This window comes from Acanthochromis polyacanthus, chromosome 10, assembly GCF_021347895.1.
Source record: "Acanthochromis polyacanthus isolate Apoly-LR-REF ecotype Palm Island chromosome 10, KAUST_Apoly_ChrSc, whole genome shotgun sequence".
Taxonomy (NCBI): Eukaryota; Metazoa; Chordata; class Actinopteri; family Pomacentridae; genus Acanthochromis; species Acanthochromis polyacanthus.
Genome location: NC_067122.1, coordinates 13,394,891 through 13,412,125, shown reverse-complemented (window position 1 = coordinate 13,412,125; position 17,235 = coordinate 13,394,891). Strand labels below are relative to the sequence as shown.

General features: G+C 39.8%; 1 protein-coding gene across 6 annotated transcripts in view; it reads right to left on the bottom strand.

Annotated features, from left to right (window-relative positions):
- diaph2 (diaphanous-related formin 2) overlaps window positions 1–17,235 on the bottom strand; it is a 388,183-nt gene that overhangs the window by 274,265 nt on the left and 96,683 nt on the right. For all 6 annotated transcript variants that reach the window (XM_051954583.1, XM_051954588.1, XM_051954587.1 and 3 more), the window contains one exon: window positions 12,201–12,340. In XM_051954583.1, the coding sequence (XP_051810543.1) occupies window positions 12,201–12,340 (140 nt within the window). The remainder of the gene's footprint in view (window positions 1–12,200; window positions 12,341–17,235) is intronic.

Genomic DNA, 17,235 nt, shown 5'->3' with positions numbered 1-17,235 from the left:
TATGTAGCGATCAACATTTTCTCACACTCCTGGTGTTTTCAGGCACCCTAAGGGCAGGACTAGTATGCTTTGATTGCAAATGCTGCATCCATGCTGTATCTTATCAAGTGAGAGCTAAAAACTTGAATTAATATTAACCTAAAACAAGCAAATCACAAACACCAACTATTGTAATATGTAAATTAGAAATCTTGCCACAGATGTTTGTGTAAAGTGTCTGGTGTCTGCTCCATGTTTGCCTTCTCTGTAATACTGTTTGACTGTTACAGAGTAGACATAAAAGAAAGCTGGGACTGGGAGTGTGTGCGCAGTAAGTTTTTCATCAAAAATGCACGTCTTGCTGCAGGTTGCAACATAATGCTGTCCTCCTCAAGGTTTTTAAGTCACTAAATGTTTGGAGTCCTCCCTACATCCCAGACTGTCTATCATTTTCTGTCCCCTCACGTATACCCTTAGGTCCTCTACAGCTTGCCTTCTAAATGCCCCTGAAGTTACCACAAAGACAATGAAAGATGGCACTTCTATAGTGTTGTCCCGAGGCTATGAAATGCCCTCTCTCTCTTCATCAGGGGGAACTGCTTCAATGGACAGCGCACTATTACAACAACTAGCACAAATAACAATCCAGTCTTCCTAGTCGCATAATACTTGTAGAATTAATAACTTTACAAGCCACTCTTTCCACATCTTCCTCATAAAAACATTCTTTTCTCTAACACACGACCAGAATATATGACTTTTATTATAAATGGCTTTTTGTTCATCCAACAAGCATTTCTTTATAAGACTTGCATTGTAGATGTGGGTAAAGTTTGGTCAAATATCAGGTATAACACCGAAGGAACAAGGGATCAAATCCTTCGCTTATCAGTCTCTTCTCCTAATGTGGGCATACATCCAAGGATTTCATTAACTTGGGGGAGAACTTGTTCATCTAATATTGATGGCTATAATCCTCTAGTTAAGTGCCACCAAATTGTGTTACTTTCTGCAATCATGTATATTCCGCAGGCAAAATGAAAAATTCATGGTCGGTCTTAGGGAAGCAATTTCTTATTTTATATTTTCTGTTATTTCTGCTGGCTTGACGCAATTATGCTGTAGCTAAGTTAACTGCTATAAAATGTATGCATTGAAATCCACACAGTTTATTCTAGAAACATGCGTTCAGACATAAACAAGATGCTTACTGGAGAGATGTGTGTTCCCTCAGCAACATGTCAGCTTCATCAAAAGTCCATTATGTTGTGGACTTTTCTCAACATCGCTGTTAATTTATTGCAGCAGAAGTCAAAATGCCTTCCAGTCAGATGATTGTATGTCTTCCTGTCAAATAACATGTGTTTCCCCAAAAGAGCAAAAGAGATTACTGACTTTCTCACATGTGGTGCCATAACAAATGTAGTTATGCATGAGGAAATACTATATCCATCCGCGCGTCAATTCAATTTCTGTACTGCTTATCTTGTTCACTGTCACAGGGGTCTGGAGCCCATCCCAGCATGCATTTCAAAAGAGGAAGGGTAAACTCGATAAACGGGTTACAGTTCATTGCAGGACAAACACATGTAGATGGACTGGGAGAGAGAAACCTTCTTGATATAAGGTAAACAACACTGCTAAGCACTGGGCAACCATAAGAAAAATGAGCATGAATATCAGCATGTGTGCAATATAGGTGTTCAGAAATTTCAGTATTTCACGCTAAACACAAGTGAGCCTGCTTTAAAGAATAAAAATAGTGGCAATCAATGAATCACCTCCACCCACGTCATTCAAACAGTCTTGAAATAACTTACTTAAGACTGTATTTCTAGGCCCTTCACTAAAACATCGAAAAAAGTCTTGAACTTAACAGTGATATCACAGAAGAAGAGTTGTCTTGTTTAAGGGAATACCAGTAGCTACGATGTATATAGTATTGTATATTCCTAAGATACAGGGCAAGATATCATAGCAAAGAGAGTGGAAAAGAAGGTAAAAAGTGTTTGTGGAGTTCTACAAATACTTGGCAAGGGAAATGTTAGTACATGATGAAAAGATTACTCTGCATCACCAGTCACAGTAAGTGACTCGACAGCGGCAAAAACAGCACGAGGCAGACACTGTCTCAGTCTTTCTGTTTGACTGATCACCGGTCTCGTGTTTAGATGGCTTGTGTGTGCATTGATTTCAGTCTATAGACCAGTTTTATTATTTTATCAGGGCTAGGTGGGGAGCTTTATTACTGAAAGCTTCTGTGCAAGTGCAATATCTTTCATATTGTATTACAGGCCGAGCCGTACAACTGTCCCTCTGTGGGACTACTGACCTATTCAGTGCAACAGAATTCCAATTGAGGCCCAATGTGCCATGCAACAAATAGGTCTGAACAATATAGCTTGAAACCAAGCACCACCGGTGTCTGCTTAGTGATTTACCATGCCAAACATGGAGCAACATTACACTCTGATCAATTTAATAGTCAGCTAAAATGACTATAATGCACAGGGCATATCGAATGACAGATATTAGATATAAAATATTAACTATGCTTTTGTTCATCACATCCTGAAGAGTAATACATTTGACATAAAAAACATGAAGAGCAACAACTTTGTATTTGTATTAAGGGACCTTTAGAGCTTTATTTATTTGATTAAATAATAATTAAAAAAAACACTATATGACAAATTGCGTACTTTATCGTTAAATGATTTTTTTCTGATTTGTTTTATCTGCCTCATGTCACAAAAACTGCTATATATACACAATAAAAAAAGGAGCGTTACTCGGGTTGAATGGTGCTAAAAGCAGATAACAGAACTTTGTGTTTCATACGAGGTTCAAGATAAGGTCATTCTTACCCCAAACATTATGAACAGACTGCAGCTGACACAACTCACAGCAACTCTGAGAGAAGATGCCATAAAATGCCTAATTCTTTTTCTTATTCGACATTTTATCCAGTGTTGTTTTAAATAAACAAAAACAAGACAAGCCAGACATCCCACGAGGTTAGAATTCTCTTTACATCACACAATACAAAATAAAACAAAAAAAAAAGCTCTTTTCTAGTGGGGAAAACCACTGTAATGTTTGGAATACTCAGGCTCACATTTGCTTGGAGGTTTATGCTACCATGAGGATTGCTGATGTACTGATGAGGTGTATGTAGGGCCGACACTATTCTGGACTATCACCAACCAAAGAGACCAAAAAATAATATTTGGAATCAATAAACATTTGCAGCAAAAATGAAAATGTTGGAGCCAAAATTCAGAAAAACACAAACTCTAACACTAAACTTACATGAAATACTTTTTAAAAAAAAAAGATTTTCAACATGTTCAAGTAAAACAGAACTTGTAACTCATATCCCTCAGTATTGATAAGCTAGTGGTCATGATGTGCAATCAATCCGACGGGGCTAAGAGCAGGACATGACAACCACGGTGTTGCGACCACAGATGGAGACGCATCTGCATGAGTTCCAAAGAAGTGCATTTTTAAACTAACTTAAATTATTGGAAATCGGTAAAAAAATACATGCTATCACATCCAATAACCGTGCAAATAATCAATAACTAATTACTCGACCTCTAAATTAGAATGTCAGCACATGAAGACTAACACTGAGTAATATGACATGACATTATCACCACCTAGGCATTAAATGCTATTGGTCCTATACGTCAACAAAGCAGCTCCTACCCACTGAAGCATGCAAGTCCTCTGAAGGTGTCCTGTCGTATCTGGAACCAGGACCTTAGCAGCAGATGGAGCAGACCCATTCCAGCACATCCCCTAACTTCCTGTTGCCGGTTCATGCTTCTTACCCATTCAGACCACTGTGAGTAAAACTTCACCCTTTCTGACTGGGAGCAGCCAACGAGCGACGCCATTTGGGAGATGATCCGACTCAGTCATCCGGCCGTGTTTTGGCTCTTCTCAAAGCCACTCGGGTCTTAACACTTTGCTCCTGCACCCAATCCGTTGACTACGAGTGCTGCCAGACCTTAGCATGCGCTGCTGTTACAAGATAATCACTGCTATTCACTTCATCTGTGAGCGGCCATGTTTTGGCTCACTGGTGCAGAATTGCAGAGAACTGAAGTGTTGGACCTGCTGCTACTGGACCAACAAACCCGCCTATGCAGTATCCGCACAAGCCGTCAAGGTGGTTATAATCTAATACCATAGAAGGAGTTGATGCACTCATCCTACATCCTAATGAAACTACATAAAGCAAATCTACACTACAACACTAAACCACACACAAACTGGCAGGGGATATCCAGTAAGTATCAGTTACAAAAAAGATTATTTAAAAACTGTAACAAACTTTTTAAACTCAAAGACACACTGTATTCTCTGATGTCTGGTTGACCCATATTCACATCGACCTTGACCTCACGTAGAAGTGATTGAAATACTGAAAAGATTGTGATTGGATAAGGAAGAACCGAGGAAAACTGCCAAGAAATGCACCGAGTATAACGGACAAAACGTGCATCGAGCATTTGTACATATAAAGGCTTACAGAGCCAAAATCACTGGCCTGTGCTTTCCCTGAAAGAGAACAATCAAGAGACATGTTTCGTATGTAACTCCAGCTAGCGTTCACTTTTTCCAACCACGCTGTCAACTCAGATAATATCTGGGGTCTCAGGTTCCTGCTGTCTAGCACATTTCTTAAAATGTAAGGCGTCACAGCACAGAGCACGTAACAGCTGCGTGCACTATACAGATAAAGAGTTTGAGAGAGTAGTGCCACTGCAACTTTTTTTATAAGAATATAACAAAAAAGCTGCATTGAGTTACAGCAGAGGTAACATTTACAGAACCAACTGGGGTGGTACTGTTGCTTGATATTGGTGCTGAAGCAAGTAACAAAGTCTGAGAGCACTATATCTGGTGTCAGCACTCCACGGATGTGATTTCTGGTGTAGCCAAGCGAGGACAGCATGGGGAACAATGCGGTACTCAGAAGGAGCAGTTTGCACTATTATTTGAGTCTCAGCTTGATTTCAAAACTTGGATTTAACAAAGACTGAGAACAAACTGCATAAATGAATGTGAAACTAAAGGGACTTGCATGTGTGTCTGTGTGTGCATATTGTATTGAAAGGAGTGTGAAAAGTGGATATCTCCGTCAAAACTAAATCGACTATTAGGCACAGACAGCTGACAGCACAACACGTCCCCTGGATACTTTGAAAGGCCAACCCCCACTGAGTGCAAAACAATTTAAATTTTCTAATTATCCCCTGAACAACATCATAGATTCTACACAATAATCTCCACTGCGAGCTGAGGACAGACAGAGTCCAGAGGTACCAGCAGCTTAATGGTAAAACAGGCCTTTTTTTATTTACAGCGGTTTAAATGTTCAGTGTCATGTAAGCTGAGAGATTAGACAGCAGCTCTTCAGGTTTGATGCAATGAATCTGCACATTCCTCAGGTTTTTGGAAAGATGAGTTTCATTTTTCAGAGAGGAGAAGGAAATGCAATGGCAAGCACTTCTCTGAAAGAACCGATTCTATTTTCAAAGTCATAAAGTTGCCATTTTGTGCAAGCTTTTGTTGCTGGCACCTTTTACAGAAGATGTATCTGTGTCCAAGAACCTCCAGGAATGTGTGTGCCAGAATTTGTGCTATTATTTAATATCTGCAGAGAACTAGTAAAACATTAGGACAGCTCTACAGCTCTACTAAATTCTGGAGCAGACAAGATGACTTTTGTTGGTTAGGAGAGGTGATAAATGCTTTTATTCCAGAGCATAAAGGCAGAAACAAATGTGTCACTCTGAGACTTTTGGACAGATTGAAATATTTCCTGTTCGTATGTTTGCTAAATATGATCTCAAGTCATGTGGAATTCAACATGGAATACAATCCACACAGAAAACATAAATCTTTATCTGGAATTTTTTCAAATATAGTTTAAAATACCATATTTTTGGCATTATTAGCATACATACCAATTATTTCAAACTGTAAAAAATCCACCATAGTACATATAGTGTCCAGAGATATTATATACACTCCAAAATTCACGGCATGACCTAGAAACAATGGTTATCAAGAAATACTGAGAAAAGGACAGTCACTAGGGATTTATATGACAGTTATTCCCTGTATGTGTCAGTAATTTCCTATAGTGCATGGAAATAATTCCCAGCTAAATCAATATGAAATTCAAATCAGATATTTCTGAATTATGTATGCATCACTCTGGGGCTGTAACAGATACGGCTATCTTGGAGGTCAACAGATGGTGTCATAAAATGAAATAGGCATCACTCTTAAAATATACTCAGACACTGAGGACATTTATGTCTCCGAAACCATTTCCACTGCCTCTGAGGAAGAAGGGCAAACATCAACTCTGAAGTCAGCTGCAAGGGTAAAAACTAGTTAACTTGCTCATTTTCCGACTGCTTGTCACGTCCATCGAAGACCGTATTATAGCATTCGTGCCAAATTTAACAGTCAAATAAAACTGACTCCCGGAAACTAGAATGATTTTGCCATTCTGAAAAGACAAAACGTTTTAAATAATGAAAGTATTATTTCTGCAATTACAGAGGACCGGGGAAACTTCAGCCTACAAAATTCTACTAAACATTTATGCAATTCGCAAATCTTTAAAGCCTTGTTTCTCCTTGACAAGGGGCAGAGCGAACTTTACCGAGGACCGGAGGGCGACGGAGAGTGGTTTGTAATAACACTTGCAGCCTAGAGAGCACAGACTCGCAGCAAAGTGCAAAGAAAATTACCCCACTGAAAAGCTTCCACTCCCACTTCACCTCTTTGTTGAGGCAGCAGCCACGACATATTTTGCGGCCTTAACAGCTGCAGTTTCTGGATATCTTGTGTATCTCCTCTTTCCATCCTCATCTCTTCCTGGAGGATGTTAATACTTGATTGTCATGGCAGAGAATCAAATTGCTATTTCTTTTTTTTTCCATTATCCTACAATTTGATGGGAAGAAATGGTGCTTGATGTGGAGAGTTCAAAGGAGTCTGGCTGTCATGTGTCCTGAGGTAGCTCATCCTCCTGAACTTCACTGAGGACATCTGAGCTCCTTTTTTTTAATGCTATATTTTAAAAAATCAAATTGACATGGAGTCTGATTAAGCTTACAAAAGCACTACCCGGAGTAACAAAGTGAATACAGAGGATCAATTATGGATGATTCACGGCAATATTTCCACATCAAAAATGACAGAGTTGAAACAGTTATTAATCTCTGTGAAGAATCTATGTCAGACAGAGCCGGCTCATTGATGTCTACCGTATCTAAACCCCTCACACAAGTATCATTCATCAGTGCAGCGTTAACTCATTGCAGATGCATTGAGACCCACTATTCACACTTTGTGCGTGTGCCAGACAAGATTTCAGGCCTAAGCTGTCGAGGGTTTACACACAACCTACGAGACGTTTAGATGCTCATATTTGTCTCAACAGCCACAACGGCAGAAGGACAGATGGATATGCTCCTTTGTGCTGGTGTTAATTAGCTTCCGAACGCACAGTAGGCAGAAAAGGCCAAGGGAGGAAGAGTCAGCGATGTAAGAGTGCCAGTTAACACTACTACTTTTAAAACTTATATGCCAAGGGAGAGGCTTTTTGACACCTCATAATTGTCCGGATTTTTACAGAGGTTTTATCACACATGTAAAATGTAATCACATGTGCCTTCATACATTTTCCAAGAAATATTTTACCATTTGAATCAAAAGTATGACAGCACTATATTTAACAGTCTCAGAATAATGTTTCAGATCATTAAATACACAGATTATAGCATGAGAGAATGAGGGAATCTTTGCCAAGATTTATCTTATATTATACAAGGAGAACCACCACTGTACTTAGAGGAAATGTCAGTGTTTCTCAGGTGGTGTTCAATGCTTTGTCATCCTGGGCATTAGGACAGACAGTCAACAGGACAAGAAACTTTGTGTTAGCAGGCAAAGCAACTCCCGAGCTCGTAAAAAGCCCATTACTACTGTTCCATGCAACCCTCAGTGCTCAGCTACAAGCATTCAGCTGAGAAAAGCTGGTGAGACTGATTCAGACTCCGAGACACTCTGTGTGGCAGAGCAGCAAGATCATCACAACAACCCACACCTTGAGTATACAGACACACAGAGAAACCCTGGTGTCAGCAAATGTCTCCCACCTCCACAAAAAGACCCCACAAGAAAATGCTACAGAGAAAATGTCTGACTTGTACCATGAAGGTTTCACATAATGAGAAGTTAGGAGCCCAGTTCAATTTTGTTTAAATATGTCTTAGGGATCTGAGGAGTAGCAGATCTAATATGTAAGTCACTGTTGGAATTTGACAGAGTGAGAGTGTAATGCTGAGGGCCAAACAGAGGGAACTCAAAAGTCTGGGCATCGGATGTGTGCTATTGTGCCCAAAACCACAAAAACCACTCACCTATTTTTATATTGGAAAGTCTATTAGTGGAGCAGTGGTTGAGGTAGATTCAGAGGAAGCTTTACGAAAAAGTAAAAGCAGAGTATGCCCAGTCATGCAAAAACAAAATGTAAACGTGCATAATACAAAACAGATGAGTTTTTGCTTTCATGACCGTATGTGTTTAGACTTTTAAATGGATCTTATCACTGTTCAAAAATGTGCAAACAGAGACGGAACCTATGAAATGAGCGAGAAAAAGAAGGACGGGCTGAAAAAACCCAGGATTTCTTTCCCACTAAATGAGAAAATAAGAGGGTTGTAATTTTCTGTAAGTTGGCATCTCACTTCATGTCAGTGGATTAAGAAATTAATGAAAAGTGGCTAGTCAATCTGACACTTCTAAATTAAGAAGCGAGTATCCAAATGACAAAATTAAAAGGGGGAGAATGAAGTAGAGGATAAATAATTGGCTGGGGAAATTTTGACAGAAAGAGAAGTGCAAAACATGGCAGCTGAGGAGAAGAGAGTGGAAACAGAGAAGGCAGTGGATGCTCCAGGCAATGCCATCTGTGGGTGGATCGGCAGAGGCTGCATGCCACACACCTGTGTGGGACTGCCTGAGAGATAAGGCCCTCAGCACAATGGCCCTGTGGCCACCTGTGCTGCCAAACAGGTGCACAGCCCAGCCAATTAAACTATTAGACAAACACAGGCCTCTGGGAGCAAATTAGCAGGCTGCCCAAACATCAGTGGAAAACAAAAAGCAGTGGTAAGCACTCACTGTGAAGAAAAACAACACTTTGATGGGGAGACTTTCATTCCAGCGTACAGCATTAAGTTTTATGCTAAAAGAAATGAGATATTCGTTATGAGTTCAGATGGATTTGAAACACTGTAAAATTTCCCCTGTGTTTAAAGACAACCCCCAGATCAGTTATTTTGCATAAATGAATCTAACATTGCTAACCATGTATTTAAGATCAATATTTGTTGAGTCATCAATTCATTATGCATTCAGGTAGCAACAGTCAGAGAGGCTGCTCGCAAGTGGACACACCGCGTTCAGTTCTCAGAGCTCCAGATTATTAATCATTTAAGTCGTTATTTCAAAATCAGCAGGTCTGGGATTACATGAAAGCCAGAAGCAACAGAGAGAGCCTAAACCCACAGAAGAACTGAGGCAAGTTCTCCAAGAAGCTTGGAACAACAAATCTGTCAAATACCTCGAAAAACTGAGCGTAAGAATTGGTTCAGATACAAAGTGTGGTAACACAAATATTGATTTATTTTTGAATTTTCTGTTTATTGCTCGTTGTATGAGGGTAACTGATAAATAAATAGATAATAGTCAGGGCAATATTTTTGAAATTCGGTGTATACTTTCTCCGCCTGAAACTTTTGCACAGCAGCATGCTCAGAATTTGGGGCCATAAAAGACAGATTTTTTTTTCTACACATAAGTGGCTGAGAAATAAGGGCACTGACTTTAACATTCTGCTTTAGATTGTTTGAACACAGCCAAGACAATCTCGCACAAAGTTTGTCTGGCCTTTTCAACTACGAGAAAATTGGAATATGAAAAAGCAACCAGCTGGTGACTGCATGTCTGTATTTCTGCAGGGACGGGACTTGTCTCTGCAATAACAAATATTGTTTGGGGTTATAAACTGTCAGGTACAACTAGAAAAGCGAAAAAATGGTAGCACATTCTGCACCAATTACTAGCATATCTCAGTGTGTTTCGATTATTACTAACAATTTCTTACAATTCTGCATATTTTATCAAATCCATAATAAATATATCAGTTTAGCTCCCCAAAATATAAATATTAAAAGCAGTACAGCTCATCATTATTCTGAGGTGCAAATGTGAAAGTACTCCCCTGGCATCTACTTCATAGTTACTTCCAGTATATGATAGCATACCAACATACTGTACAAAGGTTACATTAACATACTGGAGTCAAATGCAAACTTCCTGTGTGTTGTGATCCATAACAATTAAATATATTCATATTAATTAGACGTAACCTTATCCATGCTTCAAGAAAATAATCAGCCACCTTCCTCGGGAGAGAAATGATAAGAGGCGTAAAAGACGAGCAGGGGACCGGTGTTAGTCAACACTGGCATAGTCCTCTTCAACACACACACACACTGAAAGGTGGCTCCCTGGATGGGCTTAGCCATCCGTGGGAGGCAACTCCTTCATAAAGCACGGGTCCCTCATACGCTGGTCAAAGGTTCAGCTGTTTAAAAACACCCACAGGGCAAGCCTGGCCTCAGTTATACCCCCCTCGGCACCAGTTGGCCTTTCTTAGTGGAAAGGCTGACTTGACTCCCCACAGCTTGCTGGAAGACTGTGGACACTGACTTCACAGCTCTGCAATCACCCGAGGGATAATTACTCAGTTACTTAGCTATTCATAAGGCCACATTAGATACTGTATTTAAAATGTGAATTTAGATAGATAGAACAGTGCCTATCTATCTTGTTGGCCAACTGAAAATCTTTACATCTTTGTACATCAATTCCAACCATAATTTCAAGTGATCATTTTCTCTTCTCAGTTTGATGTGAAAAAGAAGAGGGCTGCTATTAATAAAAATGCCCATTGTATTTTCATATATAGAGAGTCATTGGATTTCAAACTGGTTAATACCAGGAAGCAGCCACAATGCTGGTAGTGCCACACAGATTAAATAAAAGCTCCGCTGGGGCTATGCTGGCAGGTCCTTTCACTGTAGGCAGGGTCAACATGAAAATGTATTCCACTTATCCAATGACCATTTAATATGCACTACTCATTGGTTCACATTAAGAAACAGCTCCTCAACAGTGGGCTGGTAAATAATTTAGACGATCCGCTGTCACTAAGGGTTCTGTTGCACTAGTGGGACCAAATTAAAATTGAAGATCTCATTTACAGGACAGAAGGCAGAGACTTTGGGTAACAAGCAGAGACAAGGCTACAAAAATCAGTAAGGCCTTGTAATGAATGACTCGAGAGCTGAGCAAAGCTCTGAAGAAATGGAGAACCAAAGAAAATCTTTCTTTTTCTCTTTAACATTAAGCTTTATAATAGATGTTTTAAAAAAAGAAATGAAGACTATTTGTACTTCTCAGGGTATCTATTTTTTAAAAACTTTTTAATAAAGTGCTCTTTTTATAATGTATACGTATTTTATTTTTATAATGGATATTTGTATTTCTCTTTTTATTGTTAGCGTTCTTACCTGTTCCATTAATTTCTGACCTGAGAAAACCAACAAAGAATTCCAATGTACCTAATATTGCAATGTACCCATGCAAATGGAAATAAACTTATATTCTATTGGAAAACCAGACTTCATATCTATATTATAAGGAGTAAAATGTATGAACAGTATGAATTAAGTTCAGTTTCAGCATTCCTGTGCATATACATATCCAAAGCAATATTGTACTAAGTAACTTCCATTTTCTTCCTTTTATATTCTAACAAAAACATGAAGGACAACTTTTAGTGCCAGTCATCACTGCTGAGGTTAAAGCACACTATTTCCAGCTGTTCGAAAACTCTGGATAATTTCTCAAAAATAATGCCGAACAGATGTAATATGTTTCTACTGTGTGTATGGTGGAACTGCAAAAGCTAAATCACTCACAACAAAATCGTGTATCATTGGCCCAGCAATAAAAACTAATCCAAACAGCTATGGTATCCTCAACTATCATTCAAACACTTCACACTGAACAAGGTACAGTTTGCAGTTAGTGAGAAACATCGAGTTACTGACCTGACAGGGTTACTTGTGAGAGACACTCTGAGGGATTCCAGGCAGTTGAGCAGCTTTTCCTCCGTGATGCCAGAACGCAGTTCATGGACATATTCCTGGGATGAAAGGGTACACTCGTGCTTGCTGTTCCTGAGTCCACCCTGCAAACAAAATATCAGAGAGACAATTATTACATTAGCAGTCCATACTTTAACTTCAGTACCTACAGCAATGTGAAAAAACAACCATATAAGAGACATGAATGCATTATTTGCATCGACAACATGTTTCTATATGCACAGAATGACTAAAGGAACAATTGGCCAGTCGAAGAAATTAGAAGAAACCTGTTTATTCTAAATATGCCACAAAAATGAACAACAAAGTCATTAATACCACAAAGTGGACCTATTAAGTAGCATGAGTTTGTGTAGTTTTATAAACTTTTTTGTCTTAAAGTGTAGATTCTTACAAATGTACTAGCAATAAAAGCTGGCCACAACTTCTGTGTTTTCTAAAAAAAAAAAAACAAGAAACCTGCCTGCCAATTTCTACTTTTTCTCAATCAGCCAAGGCTCTAATGATGGACTGCAGTCTCTGAGAGCCAAACACAGGCTCTACAAGCTATCTGCTGCAGCTCCTGCTTGAAGTAAATGGATTCTTGCATATAATCTCCACAGGGATGTGTTGCTACACTGATGCTTACACAATGAGACCGTCTATTCGCGACAACACGCACACTTTCAGCACAAGAGGGAAACACGCATTCACATTCTCACTCTCCAAGCACACAGTGAAAGTAATATTGTACTGAGCATTGAGCTACAGCTTAACGCCAAAGTCATCATCTGAATCTGTTGTTCGCCTGACATCATTTTCAAACACCCTTGCAATCAACAAATAAACTGAAGAATGCATATGTCGAATAGATTCATTTTGCAGCGCCATCTCAACTTCCATTTCAAGCTATGTGAACAAATCGGTGCTAATTTAGTCACTTCATAATTCTATGGTTAAAATGACCTACATTTGACGTGGGGGCTGAGTCAAGGTACCATACAAAACAAATGAGAAAACATGCTACAGAAACAGCATCACACACACGCTTAAACCAGTCTGCTAGCCAAAAGCATTGTCACTGTGTTCATCCCTGGAGTGCTGGTTCCCCACAAAGTGAGCTGTGCTAATAGGCAGTTTGGGAAGTAATAAGCTAGCTCATTTATCTGGAGAAAAGAGAGGCCTGCTGCTCCCTGCAATGCACAGTCAACATGAAAGAACCCGTTTTTTTGTTTGAAAAACCAGAGGCAGTGTGAAAACAGCAAGTTACCAATAATTATGTGCTTTCCATGTAAGCTGAGCTCATAGTTTGATTGGCTCAATCATTGCATAAAATATTCATATTTATTTGATAGAGGATGATGTAAAATCACATTTCTCAAATTCCTGGAGTGATTCCTGCCAAAGTCAATTATAATATTTAATAATTATTTAGCAGAAATGTAATCACACACAGCCTCGTACCTTATGTTATTGTACCATATGCAGAGAAAAAAAAGGATAGACTTAGGCCATTCCAGAGTAAGACTGAATTTCATCATTCATTTTTGTTAGACAGTAACAAGTCATTATTTTTCCCATCATTATCTTCTGCCATAGCTTTAAAAAATACTTCATTCTGATGCTGTGATTCTAGTACTTGAAGAAAACAATCTCAAAGAACTTAAACTGTAGTGTACCTTAGCATAATTGTGCAGTTTTCCAAACTATACATATATTTTGTAATAAATCCCTTCACTGCCTTTTCATACACCTTTCATCTTATTCTCGAGCACTGTTGGATGAATGTGGAGGAGGGACTGTGTTAACTTTTGTCTGACTCATGATAGTTACCAGGCCAATGGGGAGATAAGAATCCTTCTCATTCTTATCAAGATTTTTCAATTGTTAACAACCGCAGGACTCTTTGTTTCACACTTCTGCGGAACACAGTTTTGCATTCATTTTATTGACAGTTGTAGAACAGCTACACTTAAAAATTGAAGAAATTAATAAGAGGCTGATAAAACCAGATAGACAGGATATGAAATGTCAATTTGATGGAGAAGAGGAAATAGACAGACACTCCAGACAAATCCCTGAGGTGAAATGTGGGTACTTTGAGTTTACAAGAAATATACTTCAAGGTTTCACTTAGACAGTGACATAACTGCCTCTGTAGTGGGTATTACCACGACAACTACACTTTTCTGGTTGTTTAAGTACTATAAAAATAATAGATGTGCTTTTAATCCCAGTGTGGTAGTGCTTTTTTGTTTTTAAAACAGACTCTTGAAATCACGTCTCCATTGAAAGATTTTGGAATAATTTTGTGTTTTGTCCAAATGTTTGCCACTTTTGGACTCTTCTTTGCTGAGGCCTATCCTCAATGGTGGTTGACAGTGCCTGTGAAGCAGCAGACAGAGGTGATGGTCCCATTTTTCAGAAAGGGGAACTGAAGGTGATGTTCCAATTATCAGTGTTTCACACTATCGAGCATCCCTAGGAAAGCTGACTCCAGGGTGCCAGAAAGTAAGGTCTGACCAAATGTCAAACCTCAGATTCAGGCAGAGCAATGTAGATTTTGTCCTGGCAGTATACTAGCAGTGGGCCAGATCTTTATCCTTGTGAAGTTACGGAGGGTCACATGAGTTTGACAATCTGGTCCACATCCTATCCAGTCTAGAAACAAGTTTTTGTTGAGTGTTGGACTCTGTCAAAGTTGCCCTTTGTTGCTGAACCTGGTTGTGACCATCGTGGACGGGATCTCAAGTTGCAGCAGGGGTGACGAGGTTTACCGGTTTAGAAACCTTACAGTCATGTTTGTGCTTTTTGCAGATGATGTTGTTCTGGCTTCATTACACCATGACCTTTAGTGAAAATTAGAACAGTTTGCAGCTGTGTGTGAAGCAGCCGGGATGAGAGTCTGCACCTACGAGAGCAATGATCTCTGACAGAAACCAAAGGATTGCTCCTTACCTATCGTCATGAGCTCTGCGTAGTGACCAAAAGAAAGAGACGCAAGCAACCAAAATGAGCTTCTTCCTTAGGGTGGCTTGGCTCAACCTTCGAGACAACAGGAGGACAGGAGGATAGGGAGCTCGGAGTAGACTTGCTGCTCCTTCACATTAAAGCGAATCAGTTAAGGTGTCCTACCAAGGACAGTGCATCAACTATGTCAGAATAATGCCAGGAATACAAGACAAACATATAGTCCATGTTAGAACTATCTGTCCTCCAAAAAGTAAAAGGGAAAAAATATTACCCATTGGCATTTATATTCTCAGGATGAGCAATGTTGGGAGTTGGAGCAATATGCTGCTTGTCCCCTGAAAATATCATTGTTGATTGTTGCGCCATCACAGCAGTTCGTTCACCAAATCCTTTTGTAGGATTTTGAAAACACACTGCTGTCTGCACTGAATCGGGTTAGATAAGAACAAAAGCTAAAACAACTGGATTGGTTAGACAGTGGAGAGGCGATATGTCAGAACTGTGCTGAAAAAAGCTAGAAATATAATGGCAGCTGAGATGTATTAAAATCACAGTGGTGGAGTACACACAAGTCTGTAGAGCAATCATTTGCCATTTACACGGCTTGACTTTAGTGGTGTTAGAGCATAATAATATGCACTCAGCAGTTTATTCAAGGACAGCTTGCAAGTTTGAGTGATAACTCAAGTTTAAATTTTACTAAAATGATAAATCAATGAAAAAACTTCAACATTGCACAATAAATATATACACTTTTGGCAAAGTAATTGAGAACAAAATAACATAACTGCTGACCTAAACACAGCAGAGAAATACATAAACTGTGGAAGAAAAAACACTCGCAATTTCAAATGCAAAAATACTGCTTACATTACTATGATTCCATTTTTGAAAATGGCTGATCAGGCAACTGCCTTTTCAGAACATTGCGTCCTCAGTAATGTGCAGTAAGAGGCAAATGCATCACCCACTTTTTATTTATCTGCTAACCTCTCAGTAGTTCCCAGCAGGTATAGCACTATGTCAAGAAAAGCTAGAGCTCTGATTTCACCACATGTTCTGACCTCTAGAAACCAAAGACACTGACCATAAACTGCTTTTTCATGACCCTAGCTCAAATCAATAGAATCCTTTGGGATAATATCAACATTACACCGCCATGCTGGCAGCAGAAACACAATGTGAGGAGCGGGAGGAGGGATTACCTGCTGGCCATTGGGTAATAGAGTTTTCCCCTGTCAGGCTCGCAAAAATGGTCAACAGAAGAAAATGGTCAGAAAGAGACCCTTGAGAAAGAGAGCAAGAAAAGAAAGAGAGGCGGCAAAGAAAGACTGGGTGCATAGTTTGTGATCCAGCAGCAAGATGTAAAACGTGGAAGATGATTCAGGAGCATGAGGGTCAGAAAAAGGAGGGAATAGGTACAAAAATATAGAGAAACGGTATGGGGGAGAAAGGGCGAGATAGTACATCAGGAGACACCGCAACCTCAGTGGCAGAGGACAGACACAGCCTTTTGACCACAGCCCAGAGCCTCATCTCCTGCCGCTTATTGAATCCCCTATTTGTCGATAACAGTATTTCCTGCCAAAGAAAATAGTGCTGGGAGCAATTACTTCAGTGAGCCTGTCAATTTCATTTTGGGGGGTTAGGGGAGCATTGAGGCTCATTCCCTCCTCCTCTATCACCTCTGTCTCCCTCTCTGTATGCCATGGGGACTGAAAGAGTGCCGCGTCTTCTATCGAGGGCAGGGCAGGGAGACAATGCCAAGGCGGCTGCACCTCCACATGTCATCTTCACCTGTAATGAGCCTATAACAAGCTGGCAGCTTCCTCAGTGCCCAGTGCTCAGCACACTCAGGCAGACTGATAGATACATTATTCAGCTTCTTTGTCAGCTTACTGGAGAACCACATAAGCAGTAACATGTCTGGCCTGGAAGCTAGCGCCGGGAGATAGCTTCCAGGCCAGACATGCTTCTCCCATTCAGCCAAACCTGCTACCCTGCTCTCTATCTTCCTCCAGCTCAA